The sequence below is a fragment of the Rhincodon typus genome, chromosome 22 (assembly GCF_021869965.1).
Source record: "Rhincodon typus isolate 14 chromosome 22, sRhiTyp1.1, whole genome shotgun sequence".
Taxonomy (NCBI): Eukaryota; Metazoa; Chordata; class Chondrichthyes; order Orectolobiformes; family Rhincodontidae; genus Rhincodon; species Rhincodon typus.
In genome coordinates this window covers 6,465,956-6,482,733 of record NC_063353.1, presented here as the reverse complement: position 1 = coordinate 6,482,733, position 16,778 = coordinate 6,465,956, and the positions used below count along the sequence as shown (strand labels likewise).

General features: G+C 41.2%; 1 protein-coding gene and 1 long non-coding RNA gene across 10 annotated transcripts in view; one reads left to right on the top strand and one right to left on the bottom strand.

Annotated features, from left to right (window-relative positions):
- Positions 1–10,196, bottom strand: part of c2cd5 (C2 calcium dependent domain containing 5) — a 107,358-nt gene extending 97,162 nt beyond the window's left edge. For 7 of the 9 annotated variants that reach the window (XM_048610155.1, XM_048610146.1, XM_048610150.1 and 4 more), the window contains exons 1-3: positions 10,084–10,196; positions 4,174–4,275; positions 764–850 (exon numbers count right to left, since the gene is read on the bottom strand). In XM_048610155.1, the coding sequence (XP_048466112.1) occupies positions 764–850; positions 4,174–4,263 (177 nt within the window). In that variant the 5' untranslated portion in view covers positions 4,264–4,275; positions 10,084–10,196. The remainder of the gene's footprint in view (positions 1–763; positions 851–4,173; positions 4,276–10,083) is intronic. The other 2 variants (XM_048610148.1, XM_048610151.1) reach the window with 1 other exon arrangement.
- A 208-nt stretch (positions 10,197–10,404) lies between these two features.
- On the top strand, positions 10,405–12,644 carry LOC125485756. The gene is made up of 2 exons (XR_007264450.1): positions 10,405–10,727; positions 12,283–12,644. It is a non-coding gene; the product is annotated as an uncharacterized LOC125485756 (long non-coding RNA).
- The last annotated feature ends 4,134 nt before the right edge of the window (positions 12,645–16,778 follow it).

Below are 16,778 nucleotides of genomic sequence, written 5' to 3'. Positions count from 1 at the left end.
TTACAAATTTATCGTCTACCGTGTTTGACAATCTCCATTTATTGGGACATTTGCTTGGTTTCCCTGGAAAAAGGCTTATCTCCTGATTTTAAATGAACCTTGACCTCGGGCGAGCTTGTTCATGGCTGCTGCAGCTCTGCTGTCATCTAATCAATTGTACGATATTTTCATGGCTTGGTTCTGTGGTCAATCACACTTTATTTTACTGACAATTGGTATATCACATCTGGCTCACTGCGTCTACTTTAGTTAAAAAGACTCCAGTCAGACACAGTGTCACCAGTTCAGTTCATAAAGATAAACTTATCCCTTCAGAAAACAAGAGTCAACATTAAGAAATGGCCCTGTGATTTTCTAATGATTCAGTCACAATCTGACAGATAGATCTTTCAAAACAGCAGGCTTAGCATACTTTTTTTCTCATTCTCATCAGGTCTGGCAGTTATCTGCTAAGAGGGAAACAGAGTCAAATCCTCAAGTTGGTCCTCCTCAGAGTAAGACATACAAGATTCTTAGGGGTCTGAGAGATTGTTTCCCCTTGTGAGATAGTCTTTTAAGCAGTAACGGAATCATGGAATATGGTAAAAATACAGGGAAGTGGAGCGGACGAGGAAAAGATCAGCCATGATCTAACTGAATGGAGGAGCAGACTTGATGGGCCAAATTGCCCAATTCTGCTCCTATTTTGTATGATTTTAACTTTTCCAGTCAAATTTTATTTTGCTTTATTTTGTGGTAAGGCAGATGTTGCTAGAAATCTTACCTCAAACTTAAACCATTCTGAATTCCACTGGGGGTTGAGTGATTTAGGGAACACATCAGTCTTAAACGTTGTATTACCAAATTTTACCTGCCAAAAAACAAAGGTTACAGGGAGCATTACACATTTTTTAAACTCTTACTGTCAAGACTTGGAAGAGGAAGACTTGGAACACAGTCTCATCCTTAGGCACTAATTTTCTATCCACTTGCAGGCATAAACTGCTAACAAATGAACCGCTAATGCTTTTATATAGGATTTTCCACAACCTCGAAATGACCTGAAGAATTTTACATAAATGAAGTACATTAAAATTACAATTATTCTTATGATGTAAAGAATTGCAGGACAAATTTGCATACAGCTGATCTCACAAACATAGAACATAGGATATAGAACAGTATAGAACAGTACAGCACATTACAGGCCCTTCGGCCCACGATGTTGTGCCGACCTATTATCCTACTCTAAGATCAAACTAACCTACATACCCTTCATTTTACTATCATCCATGTACCTATCCAAGAGTCGCTTAAATGTCCCTAAAGTATCTGACTCTGCTACCACTGCTGGCAGTGCATTCCACGCACTCACCACTTTATACCACTGTGTAAAGAACCCACCTCTGACATCTCCCCAATACCTTCCTCCAATCACCTTAAAATTATGTCCCCTCATAATAGTCATTTCTGCCCTGGGAAAAAGTCTCTGGCTATCAACTCTATCTATGTCTATATCATCTTGTACACCTCTACCAAGTCACCTCTCATCCTTCTTCGCTCCAATGAAAAAAGCCCTAGCTCCCTGAACCTTTCCTCATAAGACCTGCCCTCCAATCCAGGCAGCATCCTCGTAAATCTCCTCTGCACCCTCTCTTCCACATCCTTCCTATAATGAGGCAACCAGAACTGAACACAATATTCCAAGTGTGGTCTAACCAGGGATTTATAGAGCTGCAGCATAACTCACGGCTCTTAAACTCAATCCCCTTGCCAATGAAAGCCAACACACCATACGCCTTCTCAACAACCCTATCAACTTGGGTGGCAACTTTGAAGGATCTATGGACATAGACCCCAAGATCTCTCTGTTCCTCCACACTGCCAAGAATCCTGCCATTAACCCTGTATTGTGCATTCAAATTCGATGTTCCAAAATGAATCACTTCACACTTTTCCGGGTTGAATTCCATTTGCCACTTCTTTGCCCAGCTCTGCATCCTGTCAATGTCCCGTTGTAACCTACAACAGCCCTCCACATTGTCCACAACTCCACCAACCTTCGTGCCATCATCAAACTTACTAACCACCCTTCCGCTTCCTCATCCAAGTCATTTATAAAGATTTATAAAGATCACAAAAAGCAGGGGTCCCAGAACAGATCTCTGCGGAACACCACTGGTCACCGAGCTCCAGGCTAAATACTTTCCATCTACTACCACCCTCTGTCTTCCATTGGACAGCCAATTCTGTATCCAGACAGCCAAATTTCTCTGAATCCCATGCCTCCTTACTTTCTGAATGAGCCTACCATGGGGAACCTTATCAAATGCCTTGCTAAAATCCATATACACCACATCCACTGTTTGACCTTCATCAATGTGTGTTTTGTCAGATACTCAAAGAATTCAAAAAGGCTTGTGAGGCATGACCTGCCCCTCACAAAGTCATGTTGATTATCTCTAATCAAACTATGCTTTTCCAAATAATCACAAATACTATCTCTCAGAATCCTCCAATAATTTGCCCACCACACAAGAAAGACTGACTGGTCTGTAATTCCCAGGGTTATCCCTAATCCCTTTCTTGAACAAGGGAATAACATTTGCCACCCTCCAACTGTCTGGTTTTACTCTAAGTTGAATGATTCTCTACTTCTTCCCACTGAGGATTGCTTTGTATTTTCTTTGGACCCTGATTCTTTACACTTACTTACTCGTACTTTAAGTTCAAGCAAACAACAATATCTCCTGCAGCTCAGAAAATGATAAACTGAATAGAGAACAGCTAAGGGATTTCAGGATACAGGTGTACCAGGTGATTAAAAGCAGCATCATAGGTTTATTTGCTTTGCTGACCTAAGAAAGCACTGGTATTGATTTCTAGGCATAGAACTCAAAAAAATGAGTACAGTAATCAAAGGAAGTGATATTATGTTAGTTATGATGCCAACATCAGGCCACATTTAGAGTGCAACAAAGTCCCATCATTCTCAGAAGATTACATCTCAGAGAACATTGCAGTCAGTGATTTTCACAAACGCACACACAATACAGAACACATACACAATGCTCACATTGCTATGCACAGTGGTATCAAGCAAATTCCTGAAAGGTTGGCATGACAGTGAGAGGACCTTACTGTACAGCACTAAAATCGAGAGTTTGCAGATAGTGTGAAAGATTGAACCAAGTGGGGTTTTTGCTTTTTCAAAACAGAAAATGTAAAGGCACCTTGATAGAGGTCTTCAAAATCATGAATGGTTTGGAAAAGACAGATGCAAAGAGAATGTCCCAATCTGAGGTACAATCCAAATCTGGGACCATTAATGCAAGGTAGTTAATAATAAACTCAAAAGAGACTTAAGAAATTTCTTTGCTCAGAACAGTTAGAATATGGATCTCAACATCACAGGAAAAAAATTAAGGCAATAGCAGTGATGCTCTTAGAAGTGGATGAGTAACGAGAAAAGAAGGAATTTAAAAAATCATGAAAAGCTGAGATGAGGTTAATGGAATGGAATGAAACTTGTGCAGAACATAAACATCAACACAAAATTGTTGGGCTGTGTGGCCTGATTATATGCAGGATATTCAACTTAATTCTACATTAACATTCTAACGAAGTTGGGAAGATACTTGGGCCTAACTTAACATCGGCAATGCTGGGCACAGTTCAGATCCAACTCCTGGGAAAAGTGCAAGTAATAAACTCCATGCCTGTCTGCACTTTTACAGTAGCGCCATGGGAACTTTCACACCCACCAGAGGAGGTAGAAAGGACTTTGATCCAACATCTCAATTTAAACTATAGCCTCTCCAACAGTGCAGAACTCCCTTAGCACTGCACTGGAGTATTGCTCAGGCCTCCCGACTCAAGAGATGAATGCAAGACCAACTGACCCATGTCCGACATCTTGTTGATGGGCTTCTTGCTCAGTTCACAGGAGCGAATGTAGTGCTTTACAGTCTTTTTGTTCTCTGAGCTGTTTCTTGGGTACTTTGTTTGCTTTTCTTTACTCAGTGTTGCTCTCTCTATTTCTTGCAATTGATGTTTGCCTATTAGCATCTCCTACAGTGGAAGGCAGCCAATTCACCACATCAATGGTCACATCTCTTCATGTAACTCCTCACTTCATAGCTTGGTGCTGTTAAATGCTAATCATGTAAGACATTTTATGTAATTTGTACAAACCTCTACAAATGCATCCGTTAGGTCACTGGCCCTGTCCATAACTGGCAAGTGACGGCCAGCCACAATCCTGACTTTCAGCTTCCCCGGCATTGTTAGTCTTTACTGCAAGAAAATAAAGACGGGTTACTTGACTGTATCAGTAGATCTGGCCTCAATTACTTGTTTCAAAACCACCAGAGGTATGCAATAAGAGCATTAATTCAAGACATCAATCTTGCAATCACTGGGTTAAGACAAACAAACTCTCTCAAACAGAAGCACTTGACAGAATGGGGTCAGTCACTGCAATACCCAATAATGAAAGATGCCAATATTTCTGATCTCATTTTACTTCATTGGCTGGTGGGGAATATATTTATTGTGTGCCACTTTTAATATTGGAGATATATGAGTTGGTGTATAAATTCTTACTTTACTTTCTTCAAAATTAACTTATTACTTATATCTTATTCTGTACATTTCCTGAAATTCAATGAAAATAGCTAACCCAAAAAAGAAGTTTGAGTGCATCCAAAGAAGAAAAAATAAAATTCAAACGTTTGGCACTAGATGACAGAAATATATCACCCTTTTATTTCATGATTTCTAGATACATGCCCTTCAAATGTTTGTTTTAAATTCAAAGTCTCCAAGATTTGCTGCATGCAATCAGGGCAATAATAATCCATGTTAGCATATCATCATTCACATAAAACATTTCAAAGTGCCATGCAAGAGAGAAGGTGTGGGGGGTGGTCGGCAATTACATACAATTGAGAGAGAATTAGAGGAAAAGAACAGAACTGCACATGGAAAATGAAGTTAAAAAGACAGAAGTGGAAGTGTAGAATGCTAGGCAGTAGGGACAATGTGGTTGAAGACAATGTCACAGACCGTGAAATCGAAAGATGGCAGAAAACGCAAACCAAATTATGCCAAAAATTGATTTAGGCAGCACGATTGTTCAGTGGTTAGCTCTGCTGCCTCACAGGTATTCACTTTGGAAGGAGTAACAGGAATACAGAGTACTGGGCTAATAGTAAGATTCTTGGTAGTGTGGATGAGCAGAGAGATCTCGGTGTCCATGTGCATAGATCACTGAAAGTTGCCACCCAGGTTGATAGGGTTGTTAAGAAGGCGTACGGTGTGTTAGGTTTTAGTGGTAGAGGGATTGAGTTTCAGAATCATGAGGTCATGTTGCAGCTGTACAAAACTCTGGTGTGGCCGCACTTGGAATATTGCGTACCGTTCTGGTCACTGCATTATAGGAAGGATGTGGAAGCATTGGAAAGGGTGCAGAGGAGATTTACCAGGACGTTGCCTGGTATGGAGGGAAGGTCTTAAGAGGAAAGGCTGAGGGACTTAAGGCTGTTTTCATTAGAGAGAAGAAGGTTAAGAGGTGACTTGATAGAGACATACAAGATGATCAGAGGATTAGATAGGGTGGACAGCGAGGGCCTTTTTCCTCGGATGGTGATGGCTAGCATAAGGGGACATAGCTTTAAATTGAGGGGTGATAGATATAGGACAGATGTCAGAGGTAGGTTCTTTACTCAGAGAGTAGTAAGGGCGTGGAATGCCCTGCTTGCAAAAATAGTAGACTCGCCAACTTTAAGGGCATTTAAATGGTCATTGGATAAACATATGGATGATAATGGAATAGTTTAGGTTAGATGGGCTTCAGATTGTTGTGCTGACCCGTGAAACCATCGAGGACCAAAGGGCTTGTACTGCGCTCTAATGTTCTATGTTCTACAACACCAGGGATCCAGATTCGATTCCAGCCTCGGGTGTCTGTCTCTGTGTTGACATGGGTTTCCTCCCACAATCCAACGATGTGCAGGTTAGTTGGATTGGCCATGCTAAGTTGCCCCATTGTATCCAGAGATGTGCAAGCTAGTGGATTAGCCATATGAAATGCAGGGTTACAGGGATAGGGTGAGGGTGGTGGTTGGAGGTCTGGGCGGGATGGTCTTTAGACAGTCAGTGTGGTTTCGATGGGCCGAATGGGGATTCTATACCAACAGGGTGAAGGAGGTTGCAAAGTTAAGGCAGAACGAGGCTGGAATAGACTTCAACTTAGAAAAGTGAGTTTGAAACCAATTAACAGGATTCCTGCCTCAAATCTGAAAGATTTGAAAATTAATCACTGGAGCTGAACAAGGCAGCAAAATAGCTGAATAAGTGGATATATTAGCAAAAGTAGATGTAAGCGACCTCTGCAATGATCTAGATACAAGGCCACCAAGGATGTACACTCTCTCAATCAGTTTTAAATCAGCAGCCAAATTTGGAAGTGAAAGCAATGACCAAGGTGCAAAGTTTCAGTTAAGAGCAAAATGGTTTCTTCTCAATGTTGAGTTAACACGATGGTATATCCAAGATTTTGTATCAGACTATGCGATGTGAGGCTAGGATCAAGGATGATAGCAGAGGTTGGATGTCTTGAAAGCACTTGGCAGCGAATTCGATTCTTGCACTTGTTGCTAAAGGGCAGCATATAGATAAGAAAGATAAAGCAACTATATCATGCTGGACAACATTAAGATTTACAACAATGTTTATCACCACCCTCATAAAAGCATTCAAATATTAACAGCAAGAGAAAAGTCTGCTCTACACCATCTTTATAAGAGCTGGATTTTTAAAATTAGCTGGGATATTATCAGTGTGACAATAAATGTGGAAATTTATTGATACAAAATTAGATAGCTACAAGTAAATGATTGCATTTAATTATATGGTAAGAAAGACAGAGGGGATGGCCACTGAATTTACTGATACTGAGAAACGGCTAACAACCTGAAAAACTAATGGAGATGGGGTACAAGAGGCACTGTGAAAAATGACTGTTGCTATACCAGCTAGACAACAGTCTCAAGTGCTGTACATTTCCATGTCCAGCTTAAACACAAATAAGCAAGTTATCATGCAGTCATCATTAAACTGGTGAAGTGCACTGTGCATCGATTTGAGGTTAGCAGCAGAGTACACATACTTAATACTTGGCTCCGAAATGAAAATTAACATACAAGACAAAAGCATTTTAAATAATTGATTTCTTACTGTATCTTTGAGGTTTTTGAATATTGTTGATAAGGGATAGACCTGCAAATGAATGAGCAGCCAGCATGGGGAAAAATTATATTATTGCTTAAAAATGCCTTTTGCATAACAAAGTTGTTTTTCTACAAAGCATAATGCAATTGGATGATTCAGCTCACTCTATGAAACCATGCAATGGTTACAGTTCTACACTATTCGCAAGAGGCATACTGTCACATCAATTTACAATGATAAACGGCAAGAAAAAAAACTAATCAAATGTGACATTTATGGACAGACCTGATTTCTGATACACTATTGTGACATTTCGAAACATACACAAGTAGGATTACAATTGCATGGACGATATGCCTCACGTCCCAAATGTTTAGCGAACAAAGCAGACATAACTTTCAGGTGAGTTAGGTCAGCCGGAAAGGTGGTATGCTTTCTGCATCTGTATAACTTGTATCTGTTTACAAAATACTAAGTAAGTATCTCATTTTTGCTGTTTGATCCTGCTTTCCATTTTGATATGGAATCATATACATCTGACAGATTTGTGGATTGCATGTGCTTTATTAATAGTTCACAGACACTTTAGATATTGCAAGTTGGAAGCATAAACTGAGACTTTTAAGTAAATTTTGAAAAATAGTGGTGTTAAGACATCTTTAAAGGTAGTGAAAAATCTACTCCAAGCTTTTGCAGCCTCTCTAGTGGCTTACCAGCTGTTTCTCTGCCACCCATCTGTCAAATAACTTGGTACTCTTTAGCAAAGATGCTTGATAGTCGATGCCTGATATTACTAATTTTTAAGAAAATTGAGCCCATGACTGACTGACTGACTGAGTGGAAACAATTGCCAAGTTTTAATAATCCTCCATTTTCAATTTCTTCACTGAATTATGATCATTCTTTCGGTGGACTGAACAAGCCCTAACAACTTGGGAACATGTGAAATTACTGTTCATGCTTCCAATCCAACAGATCTTCAGCCAATTTAGCCTACTTCTGCCCCTTTACTGATTAAAGCAGGTCAAGTACTTTATGTAGAAATACGTTATCCTCAAAAATCATAAACTTCTATGTAAATATTCTGTCCTGTATCAGTATTGGTAGCATTTCAAATGTGAAGCCTGTCTAATTTCCTTCAAAACTAGATTCCATCTACTTCAGTGCACACTCACATATTTTAGCACCAATCACTTATGCTGCATAAACACAAACAAGAATTCAAAGGCAACAATAAACATAAAAGCAAAGCTGTTAAACCAACCCTGCACAACAAAATGCACATGACAACAGGGCTGTGCATGTGACTTGAGCTCTACAAAGTATAGTGGATATCAACTAAAATGCTAACAAATATATCAAAAATTTCCCAGGATTCGGCGCCATTGAGGAATGAAAGACAAAATGGACCTTATCCTTGTTTATGAACGAATTCAATTCCAAAACATTAAAGATATTAAGCCAAATCTCAGAGGTGATGCTCTCACACATTCAAATGAGGGGCTAAACATTTTTAAAACCTTTAGAAGCCACAGAGTTGACATCTGAAGACAGCCAGCACCTGTGAGATTATGATTACATTCAGAAGGAGAAATAATCTTGAAATTGGGTCTAAGCCAATCAGGAGTGAAATCAGGAAGCACTCCTCCAACAGAAATAGCTGAAATACAGAAGTCATCTCCCCAACAAGATCAGTGGGTAACTGAAAGTTTTGAGATAAGGATTTTTGGTGAATAAGCATATCAAGAGATGTTGAGCATTGAGATTAAATATGTACATCATCCATGATTTGACTGAATGGTACAACATGGATGACAGACTGAGGGCCTCTGCTTGCTTATTTCTAATATTATTGCCCAGCTTATTTCGTACTCAGTTTAGACAACAGTTAGATATAAATAATATTCCATCGTATAAATATCTTTTACAGCCTCAAGGCTGCTCCAAATCACAAATGACTTTTGAAATGCCTTCTTTATTACAATGTAAGAAGCGTAGCAGCCAGTTTGATCACAGGAAAGTCCAAAAGGACTAAAGTGATAAAGAACCAGGCGATTTCTTTTAATGGTTTTAGTGGAAAGTTACCCAGTGGCCAAGGTCAGCAAGGACTTTTCTGATCTTCAAAATAATTTCAAGGAACTGAACTGCAAACAAATGCACTGAAAACTATGGGAAGGAAAAATGTGAAGGAAAAGAAATATGGCCAGTGTAGGAAAGCCCAGTTAATTCTGTTGGTGGAACATGCTTGTGACTGGAGGCGCAGTAATCGGGCAGATAAAACAAGGATGTGGGGGGAGGGAGTGACAGGGAAAACCCACAGAATGTGTCTGAGAAAAACACTGATTTCTTGCTTCAGCACAGAAAGCAGGGAGGCAAAAGCAAGGGATGGAAGATGGTGAGCAGTACTTCTAAACCTGATGGGAGAAAGTTAGGGATTGATGATAGCTCAGCATTGCTGCAACCAAATAAATGGAAAGTTGCACGTTATGGTTCCAAGTGGCGATGGTTAACAGGTGACTTCCTAATTCCTGACAAGGTTGGGGAAACCGATTGGATAATAGTTTTCCAAAGAATACTGGGTAGACATTTGGAAAAGGCAACATTATAATCATGTGAAGGAGGAGCCTGGGGAGCAGAAACTAACTGGAAGAGACTGTGCAGATTCAATGGGCCAGCTCTGTAATGAACCGTGTGTACAAGGGAGGAATGCATTGGGGTTTACCATCCAACAGCAGCAGCCTGGATAAGACAGTAACTGTCAGGTTGAACGGTGGGGGAAGATGCCATTCCCACAAGACGCTGAGGGAGGTGCGACCAGTGCCTCTGTCCCTCAACGCCCGATCCGCCGCTGGAAGGAGAATGAGTACGAACCTCGAGGCCTCAGGATCCGGCCCAGCGGCCCCGGCGCAACTCAAAGCCCCGCCATCCGCCTCTTTCCCCCATCACCCGGGGCTAGGGCCGAGGCCTCGACAGGCACCAGGCCCCGCGCCTCACCGACGACCGACCGAACAACCGGGGGACTCTTCAACCTCCCGCTCTGATACTACGGCTCTTCTGGGAGGTATTTTTCTTTTATGTTTTCTTTTGAAAACAGAAGAAAACGAAACCGCAGATCTCCGGACCCCCCTCCCCGTCACGGCCGTGACACGCTGATCTTCTTCCGGTGTTACCTGCAGCTTCACTTCCGGGTGAGCCCAGCTGTGGTCAAGGAGAGTCCCTGAGACTGAGAGGGAAGGTCACCTATCCCTTTGGTGGCTAAAACCAGCAAGGACCCCTCTCACAAACACAAGCACACATCTTGTGATGATCTATGGTTGGGCTGAAACTTAGTCAACCCCCTCTCCTGGCAATTTCTCTTGTATCCCTTTCTTATAGCTACCTGTACGTGGTACCATTGATCCCATGGGTATTGGATCTGGGTTTACAAAACTTGAAGCTCCAGACCACGCCGAAGAACCTGGGGCTGCTCAATGGCTGATGTCTTAAGCAGGAGGCTGGCAGAGGGGCCATTGAAGGTGAGAGGTGACGCAATGACATTCCTCAGAATATGTCTAGCCAGCATTGACAATGCAGCTCCATTGATCACTCAAAAAGCAGTAATGCCATTGGCATCAAAAAGGCCATAATGACTCCCTTAGTGATGTCAAAGGGGCACTGTTGGAATGGAAACAGGTCTACTGCTTACAGTGCAATATGATGTGATGGATGTTTATAGTGAGGACAATATGTCACAGTTTCTCCCCAGGGTCCAGAGTATTTTTGACAGAAAGGAGAAACTAAAAGCCGTGACATTTGAACTATTCCTTGAGGAAATTATTTTACATAGAGAGATATAATGAAAAACTGGGACTCCTGCCAAAATGGCATGTTTGGGTTCATTGAATGGGACTTGGATTGATTAACATGGGTTGGTGCTTTTACCACTTAGTTGCAAATTTCCCACCAAACCAATGGTCCAGTGGATAAATAGCACAAAGACTAAAGTATTGAGGGGCTGCTGTGTGAATATCATAATTATTTTGATTTTGAGAGTTAAGCAACTTCCATGTTTCACATATATAAGTACAATAAATGGCCAAAATGAGTGATTTGTTCCTTCCAATAGGTAACATTTGTCAACTTGAGGAATAAAACCCATATCATGTCAAAACAAAAACGTCAGTATGCAGGAAAAAAAACCCATTAACATTGTGTTCTGACTTAGAAGGGGAGAATTAACCAGATATTGTCAACAAAGCTGGAAATGACTGGATAAGTATTTTAAACAAAAACTTTAAGGTTAGATTTCTGTTTATGTATCCTTTTTAAAATTTCTGGAATTTAACAACACAACCTGCATATTTCGTAATTTTTAAGCAATGGTTGTGGGATGTTGACATTGCTAGCAAAGGTTGTTTTGAGGTCATGGTGAGTCACATTCATGAACTATTGCAATCCATATGGTGAAGATACTTCCACAGTTGTGTTAGGTAGGGTGTTCCAAGATTTTGACCTAGCAATGATGAAAAAGCAAAAATATTTACAGGTCACATGGTATGCAACTTACTGGGGAATTTGCATGTGGTGGTGCTCACATGCACCTGCTGCCTATGCACTTCTTGGTAGAATTGCAGATTTGGGAGGCTGTCAAAGAATCTTTGACAAGTTGTGCAGTTCATGCTGCAGATGGTATACACCATACCCTCACCATGCCAGTGGTAGAGAGGGTGAATGTTGAAGGTGGTGGATGGGTAAGCAGTCTGCTTCTTAAGTATTGGAGCTGCACTTATCCAGGCAAGTGGAGAGTATTCCATTACAGTTCTGACTTAGGCCTTGTAGATGGTGGACAGTTTTTGGGAGGTCAGGAGGCCAGTCACTCACCACAGAATGCCCACTCTCCGAACTGCTGTTGAAGCCACATTAACTTTCTGATTAATGGTGACAACCCAGAATTTTGATGCAGAGAGATTCAATTATTTTGATACCATTAAATGTCAGGGAAACATAGAGAGTCTGTTTTGTTAGGGATGATCACTGCCTGTGATATAATGTGACTTTTTTCTTATCATCCCAATATGGAATGCTGTGCAGCTACCACTGCATGTGGACATGGATTGCTGCACTAACTGAGATGTCACAAATGGAAACGATCACTGCAAACAGCACCACTTCTAACCAAGAAGAACTCCTGCGACTCCAGGATTTTAATAACTGATTTCAATAACTCTTACCTTACGCTACGCATGATGGCAGCTAGTGGAGAGCTTTCCTTTGATTCTAATTTACAGCAATTTCATTAGAACCTTGAATCTCAAACTCAATCAATTACTGCCTTACCTCTGGAATCCAGCTTTTCTTCATGTTTGAACTAAGGCTGTACTGAGGTCAGGAGCCAAGTGGCCCTGATGGATCCTAATTGTAGCAGGTTATTGCTGAATAAATGCAGATTAATAGTGCTGTTTACACATTCCATGACTTTGCTAGTGATGGAGAGTACAGTAATGAGGACAGTATTTGGGTTGATTGGATTTGTTCTGTGTTTTTGGGCATACTTGGGCAATTTTCCACATGACTGGGTAAATGTTGTAACTGTACTGGAATAGCCGGGCCAGGAGAGTGACTCTGGAGCACAGATCTTCAGTATAACTGCGTTTGCAGTACATGGTTGGTCCTTCACATAGGCATTAATCAAATTGGTTTAAGACTCACATATCTAGAGAGGAGGTGAATGTTGAAGGCGGTGAATGAGGTATGTAGTCCGCTTCTTGAGCGTTAGAACTCCATTTATCCAGGCAAGTGGAGAGTATTCCATCACAATCCTACAGAGTGATGCTGGGGACCTCAAGAAGAGGCTGAGATGAGTTGTTCACTTGATACTTCTGGCTCACCATGTTTTTAAACACTTCAGCCTTGAATTTTGAGCAGACATGTTGGACACCGTCATCATTGAGGATGTTTATGGAGCCTCCTCCTGCACTAAGATATTTAATTATCCACCCAAATTGGCTGTCATACTGTTATAAAATAACATCTCCCCATTGCCAGTGCCAATCTACATGGATGGCCAGAGGCAAAAGCATGACCCAACCCAACATCCTCCGGTTTGGACTTTGTCCATCTGCGAACATATGAAGGAAAAAGCAACAAAGGTCAAAACCGGAAATAACCTATTAACCAAATTTGTTAGATCTTTGTGGTTCACTGTCATCACAACATTCTAGATCTCAGCACTTGCCCTATAATATGCACAGCAGAGTACTTATTGTGCACTGTCTGGGAGATGTCCACACACGCACACCTGAATGTAGCAGTGCATATCATAAATCCTCTGTTCAACACCCCTCCCTTGACTTCCTATCATGGAAACATTGGAATAGGAGTAGGCTGTTCCGCCCACTGAACATCACAAACATTACTCTCCCACACATTCACTCATTGATGAAAACCAACAATTAGGTTGAAACCGTCCCTGTTACACCTCAATTACCACTCCATGATGACCTGTTCAATTCACCTACCGTGCACCCTCCATCTCAGTACCCCTTATGGAGCAACATTTTTGAGCAAAACCTATCTTTACATCAAGGAAGAGGAAACACAGAAAGTCACTAATGTGTTCCTGGTATCAAAAATCATGATGGCAGACTTCGAACCAATATGACATGAGGAATTTTACCAAACAGGTTCACTGTGCAGCCAACGTCCACTACTGGGGCCTTAGTATGTGATGTATTTATGAAGAGATACATCAATGGTGCACATTAACAATGACTAAACGGTGGACTAATTATCATGCATTGGGCAAATGAGGAAGATATGGATTGGCTTTGAGGATTTGCTTTCAGCAAATCAATAAGTAATACGGCAGAATTTTGAAGCTGGATGGTTAAGTAGATCATGTAGAGTGCAGAGGAATCCATTTGGCCTATCGTGTCCATGTCAGATCCCCATATTGTAATCCACGCAGTTGCACATCACTGCGATCCCCATTGCTTCACCTTCTTCAAGTATGCATCCAATTTCCTTTTGAAGTCATTGTTTCTCCTTCCACTGTGCGTGTGGGCAGAAAGTTCCAGATCATTATAACTCACTGCCAAAGAAGGTTCTTCCTCACATTCCCCTTGCACTTCTTGACCAAAATCTTAAATCTGTGCCCCACGAGCTTTGTACAATAGACTGATGGAAAGAGTTTTTCTTTCCCTACCTTATTTAAACTGTCATAATTTTGTACATCTCTATAAAATCTTCCCACAATCTTGTATAAATAAAACAAAGAAATCTGGATGCTGGAAATCTGAAACAGATTCAGAAATTGCTGGAGAAACTTAGCAGGTCTGGGAGCATCTATACCGGGAAAACAGAGTCAATGTTCTGAGTTCAGTAGCCTTTCTTCAAAGGTTCCCACAACCTCCTTTGCTCAGAAATGAATAACCCCAGCTATTCCAACCTAACCTCACAGCTTAATTCACCATCCTTAATGCATTTTGGTAAACATCCTCTGCATTTTCTTGATGTCATTCACATGTTCACTGAAGTGATGTTCCAAGGAGTATTATTAAATAAGATTTGACACCCAGCAATGTAGTGATTACAGATCCAAATTCTTGCTCGAAGAGATGGGTGTCAAAGAACATCTCAAAGAAGAAGACAGAAAGATTAGCGGAGACATTTAGGAGCAAGATTTTAGAACTCAGCTGAAGGTATAACCAGCAATGTAGGAGTGATTAAAGCCAGGAAAGGGAATTGGAGGAGCACAGAAATCTTGAGTAACTCAAAGAGGTTACAGAGATGGGGAAACGGTGAGACCACAGAGGATTTTGAATACTAGAATGTTTTCACAGAACAGTGGTCATGCTTCAAACATGAATGATTGGTTATGAAGGTGTTTTCAAACAACCTAATATAAACGCACTGAAATCTAAAAATGCTGCAAACTCAAGGCAGGTTGAGTAGCATCTGTCTGGAGCATTCTAATGAACAGTCATTGAATTAAAACATTAACTCTGTTTTACTTTCCAAAGAAACTGACCAGAATTTTTTCACCATTTTAGTCATACTGTCGTACAGCATAGAAACAGGCCTGTTTGCCCACTGCATCTATGCCAACCAGGAAACACCAAACAATACTAAATGAAAACTGAAAGAACTGCGGATGCTGTAAATCAGGAACAAAAACAGAAGTTGCTGGAAAAGCTCAGCAGGTCTGGCAGCATCTGTGAAGAAAAGAATCAGATTTAACCTTTTGGGTATAGTGACCCTTCCTTAGAACAGACCCTTCCAAGAACTGAGGAAGGGTCACTGGACCTGAAATATTAACTCTGATATTTTTCTTCACAGATACTGCCAGACCTGCTGGGGTTTTCCAGCAACTTCTGTTTTTGTACCAAGCTACACTAATCTCATTTACTTGCACTTGGTCCACAGTCTACTATGCCCTGGCATTTTAAATGCTTATCCAGATGCTTCTTAAATGTTGCGAGAGTACCTGCTTCCACCACCCTTGCCTAACCATTCTTTCAACCCTGGCCTCTAACAGCTCTCTGATGTAACCTTTATTGCTCATCTATCTGTTCATAGAATCCCTACAGTGTGGAAGTAGGCCATTTGGCCCCTTGAATCAACACTGACCCTCCAAAGTGCCTCCCAGCCAGACCTACGCCCTTACCCTATACCCTTTAACTGTACATTTCCTAATGACCAATCCACCTAACCTGCACATCTTTGGACTGTGGGAGGAAACCGGAGCACCCAGAGGAAATGCTGCACAGACGCGGGGAGAACGTGCAAACTTCACACAGACAGTCGCCCGAGGCTGGAATTGAACCGGGTCCTTGGCACTGGGTCACCCCTATGTATTATGTTGTTGATTTTTTTTAGTTAATACTCCAGTGAAATTTTTTAACTTGCTTCTTTCTAAGCTCAAAATGTGTCATTCCTCATTCTTTTCATTAAAATCTTCTATTCATTCTGTCCAAGGTCCTTTACTCCTTACATTTCTTTGTCTGGCATTTCAAAAGCGCTGTTCAGGTTTAAAACCCCAAATATCTTTTTAACTCGCTTGTGGCCTAAACTGGTGTTTCTGATGCTTCATTAACATCTGACCTAATATCTTTGTAGGTGTCTCAGTGTCACAATCAATTTTCTAATGCTCATATGAAGCAGTTGAGATGTTTCATTAGATTAAAGACATGACACAAACATAGGTTGTTGTTATTTCTTTTAATTTTAAAACGAAAATATTCACCAGATTGTTGAGGAACAGTATCATCTTAGTTTAGAGATAGTAGGAACTGCAGATGCTGGAGAATCTGAGATAACAAGGTGTAGAGCTGGATGAACACAGCAGGCCGAGCAGGAAGGCTGACGTTTCGGGCCTAGATCCTTCATCAGAAATGGGGGAAGGGAAGGGGGTTCTGAAATAAATAGGGAGAGAGGGGGAGGCGGATAGAAGATGGATAGAGGAGAGGATAGGTGGAGAGGAAACAGACAGGTCAAAGAGGCGGGGATGGAGCCAGTAAAGGTGAGTGTAGGTGGCGAGTTAGGGAGGGGATAAGTCAGTCCAGGGAGGACGGACAGGTCAAGGGGGC